This window comes from Porites lutea, chromosome 7 (genome assembly GCF_958299795.1).
Source record: "Porites lutea chromosome 7, jaPorLute2.1, whole genome shotgun sequence".
NCBI classification, from domain to species: domain Eukaryota; kingdom Metazoa; phylum Cnidaria; class Anthozoa; order Scleractinia; family Poritidae; genus Porites; species Porites lutea.
The window spans coordinates 25,869,318-25,884,115 of NC_133207.1; the positions used below are offsets into that span (position 1 = coordinate 25,869,318).

At 41.7% G+C, this 14,798-nt stretch overlaps 2 protein-coding genes across 2 annotated transcripts in view; both read right to left on the minus strand.

Moving 5' to 3' along the window:
* Positions 1–2,657, minus strand: part of LOC140944684 (uncharacterized) — a 6,468-nt gene extending 3,811 nt beyond the window's left edge. Inside the window, exon 1 of the mRNA XM_073393803.1 lies at positions 2,536–2,657. Within this exon, the coding sequence (XP_073249904.1) occupies positions 2,536–2,657 (122 nt within the window). The remainder of the gene's footprint in view (positions 1–2,535) is intronic.
* A 2,484-nt stretch (positions 2,658–5,141) lies between these two features.
* On the minus strand, positions 5,142–9,447 carry LOC140944685 (uncharacterized). The gene is made up of 6 exons (XM_073393804.1): positions 9,033–9,447; positions 8,668–8,937; positions 7,281–8,077; positions 6,804–6,943; positions 6,454–6,638; positions 5,142–5,926 (listed from the first exon to the last, which is right to left on the minus strand). The coding sequence occupies exons 1-6, from the start codon at positions 9,445–9,447 to the stop codon at positions 5,142–5,144; spliced, it is 2,592 nt and encodes an 863-aa protein (XP_073249905.1).
* Between the last annotated feature and the right edge of the window lie 5,351 nt (positions 9,448–14,798).

Sequence of the window (14,798 nt, forward strand, 5' to 3'; positions counted from 1 at the left end):
CTGCCTCAACCGGCTCAAATGACCCATCCAGATCATATTCTGCCTCAACCGGCTCAAATGACCCATCCAGATCATATTCTGCCTCAACTGGCTCAAATAACCCATCCAGATCATATTCTGCCTCAACCGGCTGAAATGACCCATCCAAATCATATTCTGCCTCAACGGGCTCAAATGACCCATCCAGATCATATTCTGCCTCAACCGGCTCAAATGACCCATCCAGATCATATTCTGCCTCAACGGGCTCAAATGACCCATCCAGATCATATTCTGTCTCAACCGGCTGAAATGACCCATCCAAATCATATTCTGCCTCAACGGGCTCAAATGACCCATCCAGATCATATTCTGCCTCAACGGGCTCAAATGACCTATCCAGATCATATTCTGCCTCAACCGGCTCAAATGACCCATCCAGATCATATTCTGCCTCAACCGGCTCAAATGACCCATCCAGATCATATTCTGTCTCAACCGGCTGAAATGACCCATCCAAATCATATTCTGCCTCAACGGGCTCAAATGACCCATCCAGATCATATTCTGCCTCAACCGGCTCAAATGACCCATCCAGATCATATTCTGCCTCAACCGGCTCAAATGACCCATCCAGATCATATTCTGCCTCAACTGGCTCAAATAACCCATCCTAATTATATAAACACCAATGAAATACTAGGTGAGCTTTTGCGCGAAAGCTTGATATCTTCATGTCTGAAAATAACATGTTATCGTCACGTGTGAAAATATCACCGTTGCAATGGCTACATAATAGATTGCGCCTTTCACATCAAAAAACTAATAAAGTGAAATGGTTTGGTAGTTCATTGGTGTTTACATAATAAATAGAACATTATATGACCGCTTGGAGATACGAAATTTCTCTTCTCGTGTCGAAAAAATATTTCACTTGTTCGCTGCGCTCATTTGTGAAATATTTTTCAACACTCGAAGAGAAATTTTGTATCTCTGCATGGCCATATACTATCCTCTATATATCATATCCCTCAACCGGCTCAAATAACCCATCCAGATCGTATTTCTCAAACGGCTCAAATAATGTAACCCATCCAGATCATATTCTTTGCAACCGGCTCAAATGACCCATCCAGATCATATTCTGCCTCAACCGGCTTAAATAACCCATCCAGATCATATTTTGCCTCAACCGGCTCAAATGACCCATCCAGATCATATTCTACCTCAACCGGCTCGAATGACCCATCAAGATCATATTCTACCTCAACCGGCTCGAATGACCCATCCAGATCATATTCTACCTCAACCGGCTCAAATGACCCATCCAGATCATATTCTACCTCAACCGGCTCGAATGACCCATCCAGATCATATTCTACCTCAACCGGCTCAAATGACCCATCCAGATCATATTCTACCTCAACCGGCTCGAATGACCCATCCAGATCATATTCTACCTCAACCGGCTCGAATGACCCATCCAGATCATATTCTACCTCAACCGGCTCAAATGACCCATCCAGATCATATTCTACCTCAACCGGCTCGAATGACCCATCCAGATCATATTCTACCTCAACCGGCTCAAATGACCCATCCAGATCATATTCTGCCTCAACGGGCTCAAATGACCCATCCAGATCATATTCTACCTCAACCGGCTCGAATGACCCATCCAGATCATATTCTGTCTCAACCGGCTTAAATGACCCATCCAGATCATATTCTGCCTCAACGGGCTCAAATGACCCATCCAGATCATATTCTACCTCAACCGGCTCAAATGACCCATCCAGATCATATTCTACCTCAACCGGCTCAAATGACCCATCCAGATCATATTCTGCCTCAACGGGCTTAAATGACCCATCCAGATCATATTCTGCCTCAACCGGCTGAAATGACCCATCCAGATCATATTCTGCCTCAACGGGCTCAAATGACCTATCCAGATCATATTCTGCCTCAACCGGCTTAAATGACCCATCCAGATCATATTCTGCCTCAACGGGCTCAAATGACCCATCCAGATCATATTCTACCTCAACCGGCTCAAATGACCCATCCAGATCATATTCTGCCTCAACCGGCTCAAATGACCCATCCAGATCATATTCTGCCTCAACCGGCTCAAATGACCCATGCAAATCATATTCTGCATCAACCGGTTCCAATGACCCATCCATATCATATTCTGCCTCAACCGGCTTAAATGACCCATCCAGATCATATTCTGCCTCAACCGGCTCAAATGACCCATCCAGATCATATTCTGCCTCAACCGGCTCAAATGACCCATCCAGATCATATTCTGCCTCAACGGGCTCAAATGACCCATCCAGATCATATTCTGCCTCAACGGGCTCCAATGACCCATCCAGATCATATTCTGCCTCAACCAGCTTAAATGACCCATTTACAGCATATTCTGCCTCAACCGGCTTGAATGACCCATCCAGTTGAACCAGCTCTAATGACCCATCCAGATTATATTCTGCCTCAACCAGCTAAAATGATCCATCCAGATCATATTCCTTAGCCGGCTCAAACAACCTATCCAGATGATATTCCTCAACCAGCTCGAATGACCCATCCAGACCATATTCTGCATCAACCGGCTCAATTGACCGATGCAAATCATATTCTCCCTCAACCAGCTCAAATGACCCATCCATATCATATTCTGCCTCAACCAGCTTAAATGACCCATCCAGATCATATTCTGCCTCAACCGGCTCAAATGACCCATCCAAATCATATTCTGCCTCAACGGGCTCAAATGACCTATCCAGATCATATTCTGCCTCAACCAGCTTAAATGACCCATCCAAATCATATTCTGCCTCAACGGGCTCAAATGACCCATCCAGATCATATTCTGCCTCAACGGGCTCAAATGACCTATCCAGATCATATTCTGCCTCAACCAGCTTAAGGTGATTCCCTAGTAAAAGAACCTAACATAGAATTCCGATGAAAATTTCCACACTGTTGTATCAAGTCTAGGAGATGATAAAAATGTAATAAAAAAGGGGGGTCACCGTGCTCGTTTCGGCAGTACGATGCTGACGAATACGGCTAAAACTTCCCCTTTTGACCATCGCCGCACCCACCCAATTTTGGGCAAAAAGACTCAGTGTTTTAAATGCAACCAGTGAGATCAAGTAGAATCTGACTTTATTCTTTCCTTTATTCACCTACGTGTCAGAAAAATGTATTTCAATGCTTTCTTTATTACTTTATGCTCCAAAATAGATTCAATTTGGGTATGTTCTTCTAAACCCGTTATGGATTCCCCGCATGATTTAATTGAATTTATAAAAAATCTGAACATAGAAATTCTCTGATTCTTTTTGTACAAGTTGAAAATCGTGTTCTTATCAAAATTATGAAATAAAAAATGGGGGTCACCGTGCTCGTTTGTGCTCCAGAGTTGAAGATGTTCGCACCGTGCGCACCACCTTTTGTCCACTTTTCCATTTCTGAGTGAGGACTGGGGCGAGTTTCTATGAAATACCCGTCGAGACTCTCGACCGTCGATCGAACGTGCATGGAAGGAATCATCGAAAGAGCGACATTTGTGATATTTCATTGTAAATACGGCTGCAGTATGATCCAGATGTAGCTTACATGATGGTAAGTAATTTTCAATTAATGCCGAGTCAAGTTCAGTAAACGTTGTTGCTATGAATCCACAATTTTGAGATGAAAACTGGTAAGAATGTTGTACTCTGTTCTTTCGGGGTGTCCATTTTAGCTATTTATTTGCAGAAACAATTATTTCCTCCTCCAAAAGAATCATTTCAGGGCTAATAACTAAACATTTTACAGAAGCTTGGAGTATTTTTTTAGAGCGTACTGTTTGTCCTGAGATTTTATGCCGGGGTTACTTGTTTTAACTGCCATCCAGTGTTTTCCAACCACTTCGGAAACGTTTTGTTAATGACTTCTATTTTCTTTGTACTAAGAGTGTATAAAGACTGGACATGCTCGTTGCCGTTTTCAATGAACGTTTGCTTTTTGCCTTTCACATTAAACTTTACATATTGCGGGTTCCACTAGCACTGCCTCGTCCAAACTCATCACGAAACTTCGACTTTTTTTATGGCACTCTCGCAAATAGATAGCAAGCCAATCGAGTCTGTGTATTAACAAAAGCTAAATATTTGCAGTTATAAACTAGCTACCTTGCCCGGACAAAAATTTGCCCTGGCCTGTTATGTTGGTAGGAATAGTAAGCTTACGTTTCTGTTTACATAAGGTCAATTTATGCAATTTTTTTCCTTTTTTACATGTGAACAGAGAAGAACTAACTGAACTTGCTGCTGTGGCAGTTTCAAAGAATTTATCAGGACCAGAAAGTACAAAGTGGCCAAGCTATAAATCACTTAGCAAAAACTTGCTATTTCAGGAAATATATCCCAGCTACTTTCAGGGTCCTGAGGAATATTATTAAACATTGTCCTTTTGTAAATATTTTTAATACTTCAATTGGGTCATCTCCTTGTTACTGCTAGTCATTTGCTTTAATAAAAACCGCAATGGTGTGGCTTCATTCCTGTTTGCCCGTAGATAACATTTTAATCAATTCATATCCATAAATATGAACCAGACCCAAAGCAATTTGGGATGGACAACAAGAAAAGTTAAGGGGAAGAGTGGGAGGATTAGAGTTTCTCCTTTGTACGTTTATTTTTTATTTGGTTTGCTTTATATGCATGTTTATTTTCTTAGCTTGTATGTATTCTGCATTTTCCAGCTGTTTGCATTTTTTTTGTCACAGGCTTTTTTCATAAGGATCCTCCCCCCCTACTTAGGGAAATATTTATTATTGCTGTTCAAAATTTTGAACAATTTTCAATGAAAGAAAAAACTTAAAAGCTCTGTGATGAGATTAAGATGCCTTCCTTCACATAGTTTACAAACCAGAGCTAATCAAATAAGCCCTGGGAAACAAAATAATGGATGATATTACAGAAATTTCCTGGGTAGCAGTATAAACAAGAAATAGCCTTATTTGTATGTGATAATGACACCAAAATTCACTGACCATTATTATTGCTAATGATTACAGTTTTGAAGTATCACTCATGGTATACGTATTTGTAGTATTTTGTACCAAAGATCACTACAAGTTATGCTCAAGTTCTTAGTTACAGTCAGTGACAGAAATAGTTTACAATTTGAGACAGAATCCGCCTGTTTGCTGTCACTCGAGCTTTACCATCAAATTTCTCCTTCAGTATAAGTTCCAGCCCATCTCCTCCCCCTCTTTGGAATGCCAGCTGCAAATGCTGCATTCCCAGCCCAGAATCAGCAATTTTTGTAGCCATTCCAGTAGAAATAGCCTTGTCATTGATCAAAGGCTGAAGTGTTTGCTGAAGCAAACTTCTCTTTGCAAGGTGGATATTGTGCTCCTTGACCCATGCTACAGAAAAGCTATGTTTTCCAAGCAGCTTTGAATTTAAGAACTTGCTGACAAGTTTAAACAGTGACTGGACATCAGCTATGGCATTATGGGCTTCATAGCTGCAGAGTAGAAGGTCTTGCACCAGATTTTCTTGACTGTATGATTTACGTGCAGGAAGGAGTTCTCTAAAGGCTGTTAATGTGTCAGAAAACCCTGGAACAATTGCTGAAAATTCTTTGTATAATCCAGTGGACTCAAAGGCTTTCATCAGATGCTTTGCATCAAAACATTTACAGTTGTGGGCTATCAACAGGCAGGGAGACTTGGGCTTGAGCCACGCTATCATCCTAGATAATGCCTCCTCCAGTGGAACTGCCTGGACAGGACGGCCTTTGTGAAAAAGAATGCCTCGCTGAAAGGTAAGCATATTTACTGATGATGCACCCGGTGATATGGGTTTAGTTGGAAGTACATAAACCTCGAACTCATCTGCCCCATCAGTTGCTGCAATTTGCAGTATTTCAGTATCATTACCTGCAGAAGAGAAGAAACTGCAGCTGTTTGGTGGTTTTGGTACATTGTATACATTTTGGTATAGTTGATAGGTTTATCGGGAACATTTGCATGCAAACTAAATACTGGTTACAAGAACCTCAACCTGCTGAAAAAATGTTCTTTACTGTTGTTAGGACATTTATATAATAATAATAATAATAATAATAATAATAATATTGCTTATGTTGCACTCTGTGTATCCATAAAAATAATAAAATGCCCTATTGTACTAATTCACAGAGATAATAACCTACCCTAAAATAGAAAAATGCCTTACAAAATTAATAGACTAATGTTATTAAAAAGGCTAGGAAAACAAAATTTACAAGTACAACCAATGTTATTTAAAATTACGACTATAACCTAGAGCTAGAAAAGGCTAGAAAAGTAAAAATTTAATGGTTTAAAAATGATTAACAATGTGAATTCACATTCCAACAATAATATATTCTGTAAAGCTGGACGATTTCTTTAAATCATATTTGAAATAATTTACCGTATATTACCTCGAGATGATGTCTCTAGATCAAATACTATATTTGTAAGGTTTTGTTGACACAACTGCTTTGTACTTGATTCACAGGGTTTTGGAGGAGGAGGAATTTCTGCTGCATCATTCTCTGGTAAATATCCCATGCCACTCTTGTACTGGGAACCCTCCCTGGTTTCTGTTTGCTTTGTCTTTGAAAGCCTGTGTAAATTCATAGTTTGGTATAATTGCTGCATGTGCATGAAAATGATTCCAGTTTTATTGGCTAGGTTAATACATCTGCAGAACATAGGCAAAATTGTAGGCTAAATCATATTTTCAAACAATATAATTATTATATTATTAAAGTCTACAAACACACTGTACCTCTTCTCCTTCTGTCGTCTTCTTTGTTGCTTGAATTTTTTAGTTTGTTGCCTTGCCCTTTGGTGTGACATCTTAGCATCCATTCTTGTCAAGTGTTTTATCCCTTGTGTTCCAGGGGAAAGGTGAATTTTCTGAAGGGCCTGTGTGCAAAATTAGGAGTGGTTTTTTAGTGCACGTGTGTGTTTATGTAGACAGATTCTTATGTCTAGTTGTACACTGTACATGTATGTATTGAAAATTAAGTGCTTTATGTATTAATTGGAAGTAATGATATATTATTGTAGAATACTCAAGAGTACAAGGAGTAAAACTGCAAATTTTAGCTGTGGCATTCAAATAAATGACAAGGAAGCAGAACATATTTAATCGTGTACCACCTGGTGGTGAGAAAGCCTAGGTGATCCTATTTCTAATGCCACACAAAATGTGTATTGGTATGTAACAAGGAGTAAAACTGTACTTGTCCACATTACATACCTCACTCACATATGAATGGCCAATATTCTTTTGGCTCACTGCGCATGCCACACGATAGTCATTGCTCTCACTTGAGCCGTAATGCCTGATTTTGGGGGCTTTGCTGCCTATGGTATTATTTAGTGCTTCATTGGCTTGGCTAGATCCAAGTGGAGCCAACTTTTCTGCATTGTCACAGTAAATTTCGATGGTTTCTTGCAGGTCTTTTTTCAAGTCTTCCCCCTCTAGATCTTTGCCATGGGATAGAGTGCTGTGACGATAGCTGACGGGATCTTTAAGGTACTTGCACCAAGAGATGGAACAAGTGCCATGATCACCAAAGGCATGTGGAACTATCGCTTGGAGGCCATTTTTTACTCCAGTGGGGTCATTTTTGTTTTGTGTAACAGCATAGCTGAAGCACTTCTGCAAATAGTCAATCACTTTAGCAGTTAACTTTTTGTGTGATTTCTGTAAACCATAAAGAGAAGATGCAAAAGCTCTCTTTGCATGGACAATGTCAGACCATTTTTCAACGTCATGGTCAAGGGTGTCTCTCACTTTCTTTATAGTTGAAGAATCATCATCCCCCACAAGGATTGCCATCTGGGCTTCACCATTTTCCTCACATGATTTCACAAGCTGAGCACATACATCTGCTTCCATGCTCTTTGATGAGCCATCCCAGTTACATCTGCAGTCGTGCGTGCGAGCCCTCTTTCCAGCTCTACTCGCTGCTTCGCATGTTGCACACCTCTTAGTCTTTGTTCCAAATCCAATCACCTTGCCTGTTTTTACACCAATCAGAGAACCAACTCCTGACAATATAAAAAGTAAACCAAAGAAAAAAAAAACCTGAGTGGTGTAATCAAGGGGGTGGACCTCATGTAGATTTTGGATGGGTATGTGCTGCTCAGACCTAAAGTGTTGGACTTACTTTAGAAGGATTTTACGTGCAAAATGATGCCCTTTGAGGCAATTCACAAGTTATTTGAAATCCTGTTCTTTTCAGATTAATACATGTATTCCTAACACATTCAATTAGCCTAATGAGTAGCACATACCTGTTAAGGTATTTTGAGTGAGTTGCCCAAAACCCCCTGCAGTAAAACTAAAAGTATGCCACATGAAAGATTGGGTCATGGATGTAGTTCCCTGAGAATTTTAGACAGATGTCTTGGTAAGATTTAGTACTTCAACCGTGATAACAGCAGACAAATAAGCCATCTTACTGAAAAATCTTTAAAACTAGTTTGTGATAACTTCAGGGCACCCTTCAATAAATAAACTCTTTCTGCCACCCCATCCCCAAATTATTTACATGGGTTGTTAGGTTACTGTTTACAACATAGTTAGGTTGTGGGAAAGTTATTCAATATTCTTATTCTTAGCACCTTATTTCAAGTACCTGTTAAACTATTATGACCCTTCCCTCTTTTCTGCCACCCCATATCATAGGACGCTCCAATAGGCACTGTTTCATTTACACGTTCGGTACTTCCCCACTGTTTCTTTTCCTCCTCTAACATACGTTCACAGGATGTGTTAGCAATGTCCTCGATGGCCGGACCAATTTCTCGTTCTCTGGCTTTTAATGTGTCCCCATGAACAGGAGGGATGTTTAAAGAGGATAATAGAGCATTTACATGTGTTGCTCCCATTCCTGCATGTAGCATTCCTGTGAATGTAAATAAAGAGTAAATAATCGAGAAAAAAGTTGGTACAAATCTGTACAAATGTAAGTGTGATAAGTTACAAAGTCACGGAACAAACCTGCGGCGAGCTTTGTGTTTACGTCGAAGATTGGACGTCCACGCATCCTGCCAGGCACCCTGTGGGTTTTACTTGTTTGACAGATGTTTAGTTCTCCGCAATCTGGATTAGAGCACATTATGTACAGGAAAGAACCCAATCCAGAGACTGTTTCGTCTGTGATGCGGGATAATTGAAGTGGTTTAGCACAAGTGTTGCACCCACGATCCAACGCTTCAGCGAGTAAGTCAAGTTCGACGACACGCCTACCGCTTATTTTGGTCATATTCTCAAAACACACCTCTTCACGGTCTGGCGATTTATGTTCCCAAATTTTGCCTAAGTTTTTTCTTCGACCTGCTTCGTGCATGGATAGGCACCTGCGAAAGCGCCCTTTGTTGTCGCGAGACGGGCCGGCAATTTTCTGTTCCGCCATATTGGATGTCGCAATGTTATGCGCAGTAGGGAATGCGCAATGCAAAACCAGGGAATCACCTTAAATGACCCATCCAAATCATATTCTGCCTCAACGGGCTCAAATGACCCATCCAGATCATATTCTGCCTCAACGGGCTCAAATGACCTATCCAGATCATATTCTGCCTCAACCAGCTTAAATGACCCATCCAGATCATATTCTGCCTCAACCGGTTCAAATGACCCATCCAGATCATATTCTGCCTCAACCGGCTCAAATGACCCATCCAGATCATATTCTGCCTCAACGGGCTCAAATGACTTATCCAGATCATATTCTGCCTCAACCAGCTTAAATGACCCATCCAGATCATATTCTGCCTCAACCGGTTCAAATGACCCATCTAGATCATATTCTGCCTCAACCGGCTCAAATGACCCATCCAGATCATATTCTACCTCAACCGGCTCAAATGACCCATCCAGATCATATTCTGCCTCAACCGGCTCAAATGACCCATCCAAATCATATTCTGCCTCAACCGGCTCAAATGACCCATCCAGATCATATTCTGCCTCAACCGGCTCAAATGACCCATCCAGATCATATTCTGCCTCAACCGGCTCAAATGACCCATCCAGATCATATTCTCCCTCAACCGGCTCAAATGACCCATCCAGATCATATTCTGCCTCAACCGGCTCAAATGACCCATCCAGATCATATTCTGCCTCAACCGGCTCAAATGACCCATCCAGATCATATTCTGCCTCAACCGGCTGAAATGACCCATCCAGATCATATTCTGCCTCAACCGGTTCAAATGACCCATCCAGATCATATTCTGCCTCAACCGGCTCAAATGACCCATCCAGATCATATTCTGCCTCAACCGGCTCAAATGACCTATCCAGAACATATTCTGTCTCAACCGGCTTAAATGACCCATCCAGATCATATTCCTTAACGGGCTTGAATGACCCATCCAGATCATATTTTGCATCAACCGGCTCAATTGACCCATGCAAATCATATTCTGCCTCAACCGGCTCAAATGACCCATCCAGATCATATTCTGCCTCAACCGGCTTAAATGACCCATCCAAATCATATTCTGCCTCAACCGGCTCAAATGACCCATCCAGATCATATTCTGCCTCAACGGGCTCAAATGACCTATCCAGATCATATTCTGTCTCAACCAGCTTAAATGACCCATCCAGATCATATTCTGCCTCAACTGGCTTAAATGACCCATCCAGATCATATTCTGCCTCAACTGGCTCAAATGACCCATCCGGATCATATTCTGCCTCAACCGGCTCAAGTGACCCATCTAGATCATATTCTGCCTCAACCGGCTCAAATGACCCATCCAGATCATATTCTGCCTCAACCGGCTCAAATGACCCATCCAGATCATATTCTGCCTCAGCCGGCTCAAATGACCCTTCCAGATCATATTCTGCCTCAACCGGCTCAAATGACCCATCCAGATCATATTCTGCCTCAACCGGCTGAAATGACCCATCCAGATCATATTCTGCCTCAACCGGCTCAAATGACCCATCCAGGTCATATTCTGCCTCAACCGGCTCAAATGACCCATCCAGATCATATTCTGCCTCAACCGGCTCAAATGACCCATCCAGATCATATTCTGCCTCAACCGGTTCCAATGACCCATCCATATCATATTCTGCCTCAACGGGCTCAAATGACCCATCCAGATCATATTCTGCCTCAACGGGCTCCAATGACCCATCCAGATCATATTCTGCCTCAACCGGCTCAATTGACCGATGCAAATCATATTCTCCCTCAACCAGCTCAAATGACCCATCCAGATCATATTCTGCCTCAACCGGCTCAAATGACCTATCCAGATCATATTCTGTCTCAACCGGCTTAAATGACCCATCCAGATCATATTCTGCCTCAATGGGCTCGAATGACCCATCCAGATCATATTCTGCCTCAACGGGCTCAAATGACCTATCCAGATCATATTCTGTCTCAACCGGCTTAAATGACCCATCCAGATCATATTCTGTCTCAACCGGCTTAAATGACCCATTCAGATTATTTATATTCTCTCTGTCCCTTATTTTTCAATTTTTTTTCCTTAAAAAAAGAAACTTTTCTAGTGGTCCACCCTGCATCTTTTTAATATACGGTTGACACTCTAGTAATGCACACCGTTAGATCTTTATAGGAAATTTGATTTAATTTATTGTAGACTATTTTGCTTACAAAGCTCAATGTTTTATCCGATTCATTGTTTGCGTTGGCCGTTTATTATTTATCAGTAGCAACAGAAATACGTCAACGGAAACTTGACGGAAACAAGTGAGAACGGAAACTTATTTAACGGAAATGAAACGGATACGTGATTGTTCATTTCCGTTGCGGAAACATGACGGAAACGTGTCGCATTCAAGAGAAAGGAGATGACCATGTTTCCGCATCGCGGAATCGTAGCGGATTTATGTAACTCCTTGTTTCCGATGAGTTTACGAAATACGGAAACATGTTATTTCGTCCTGTGAGCTTGCTGGTGAGGAACGGGAGAGAGGCCGCCTAACGCTGGCTGTATACACTGTTAATGGTGAATTTGTTCGCAGAATTCAGCTGGATGAAGAAGTAGATTATGTAATTAAAATAACAGTGACCGTAGATGGTCCCATTGCTGTGGCTTTTGAACCCAAGCATGACAAAATAAAGGTAACTGTTATTTAAAACTAAACACTGAACTAAAAAATTCAATGAAAATTCGTAGACGCAAGTGTAATTAAAGTCAAAAGAAAATGGGTGTGATAGTGAATAACTGCACGAAAGTGATATGAATATGCAGCTAACCCATGCTGTCTTTAATAATAAGTGTAGTAATAATTACAAGTGGAGTGTGTCATTAGTTGTGTAGTGAAAATAACAAGTAGATGCTGCTAATTGATGAAAAATATTTATTGTTAAGTGAACTACAGCAATGAGAGTGTTGCACTTGTTGTAGTACATAAGCCAGAGATGCCAACCTCTGGACCAACTCAACCCCAAGACTCCTTCTTTCGCATAATCCCCCCCCCCTCTCAATAAGTACAATTCGATCAACTCTCTTATCGGCTTTGGACATTATATGAAGTCTTACATGAGGTACAGCACCATCACAATGTAATGGAGAAATAATCTTTGTCAGTTTTGAAAAAAGGGTGACAATGCCCCAGAAACCGAACTTTGAATCAAAGAAAATGGGATAAATTCCAAATTAAAGAAAACAGAAAAGCTTATAACTGGATTGTATCCGGGAGGTTTGATGACCCGTACGACGGGAGATTGTCGTCGTATCCGGGAAAGTTGGCACGTATGATAATCACATTTGACAACTAATTGTTTTTAACGGGCCAAGTGCAAAAAAAATCACTTACACTGAAATAGAAATTACATGTAGCAATACCATTAAGGATGCAGTTGAGGAGAATTGTGATTATGATGATTACTGAATGTGCGGTACCCTCATTACTTCGGCGGAGCGCCAAGTAAAGGATTCGGGACGCTCATAGCCTGCGTAGCAAGCGTTTCCGTTTGGTTTCGGAGCAAAGAAAGACCGAGGAACGGGATTCTCGGTTTTGACCGCGCGAGAAATGAAACAAGAGCCAAAACATGAAAGTGGGGGAGAGGGAGTGGAAGGAAGGAAACGCTTGCAGACAAACCCCTCGATTTTGAATAGCCTTTGAACAGGCCTTTGGTGGGGAGAGGGAAAAGCGAAAAGGCCTGTACACAAACATTTGAGACCGCCGTTCCACGTACGGCACCCGCTGTGCATCAGATCCTGATGCAAGTTCTTATTGGCGAGAACACTGACAGTTGATAGGTCTGATTGACATCGGCTTTTCGGTCGGCACGTAGCACGCGTTTTGATCGCAAAGTGGAAATAACAAAGCACGCCAAAGACTGTTAAGCTTGTTCAAAAGCTATTACCAAGGGAGGAACTACGCGCTCCAGTCAAAGGACTCACACTATCTTTAGAAAAACACTAGGCTGGAGTTTACCGAGTCACAATGCAATTCTCCATAGTTGATGTAGCTTCGGTTTAAGCTGCACTTGAATCTTATAACTTTGGATACTGTAAATTACTATCCGTGATAATTTTCGAACATTCTGCAAAGAAAACTAACGAGCTGGGCCCACTTCGCGGTCCATTTCACTTTGTTTTGAGATGGAGCAAAACACAGCTAATTTTAATTTTCCCAGGAGTTACTCACGCGCGAAATTGATCGACAGATAACGATCTTATTGACAGATGTTCGGCAAGATAATTACAAGAGGGCGGGATAGCGGCCTCAAATGTTTGTCTACAGGCGCTCTCCCCCGTTTCCCTTCCCTTTCCTTGCCATTTTTTTCCCCAAACAGAGAGCCTGTTCACAGGCTAATTTTGAAAACCTGCGTTCGCCAGCGAACGCAGTGCCTGATTGGCTCGGCTAGTCAAACAATGTTGACATGTGTCGATAAAAGGTTTGTTTCAAACTGAGAGGATGGTATGGTACGTGACACGTATATTAATTTTCAGTGGTTGTTGTTTATTCTGGTCGGCAAGATTTGCCCTCCAATGCAAGAGCATTTTCTTTGACCTCTTTTGAAACGTAAGGCTCTTCTTGCGACTAAATAAGGGTAATTTATTCTCCAAAGTGCCTCCTGGATCTGAATAACTAAAAGCGATTTTCTTTTGTCCGCAAATGCGATGGTTTCCTGCAATGTGTCATGGTGGTTTTTTGAGGAATGTTGAATTCTCTCAGATGGTGATTTACAGACTGTTCTGTTAGACGGATTAAAAAGACAAATGTCCAAAGCCCGTATTGATCGTTCGGATTCATTGATATTTCAACATAAACGCCGGCCATGTGTTACAAAATACAAAAAAATATACATTTTGGGTTCACACACGCGTCCTCTGAAGTCCATTTTCACTCCACTGAAAGCCAAACATTTTATTGGTCAATTATGACAGCTGATGACAGCATCAAATGTCGGTGCACGAACTCAGGCATGACAGGCCAAGTGGGCGGTTTTCAAAATCCCGGGGTTTGTCTGCGGGCGTTTCCTTCCTTTCTTCCCCGCCCCCCCCCCCCCCCCCCCGCTCTTTTACTTACGCCATTTTTCGCGCGTTGTTTGACTCTCGTTCCTCGTTCTTTGCTCCTAAACCGCACGGAAACGCTTGCTACGCAGGCTAGGACGCCCAAGAATGTATCAAAGTTGATATCAGGGGGGGGTAAGCTACTTTCCATACATTCTCTTAAATGAAATCCAAACGATGTTCTCACAACTTGCAAAGCGATCAGCAAAGGTCTTGCCAGCGGATTTGTGTACTGATCATG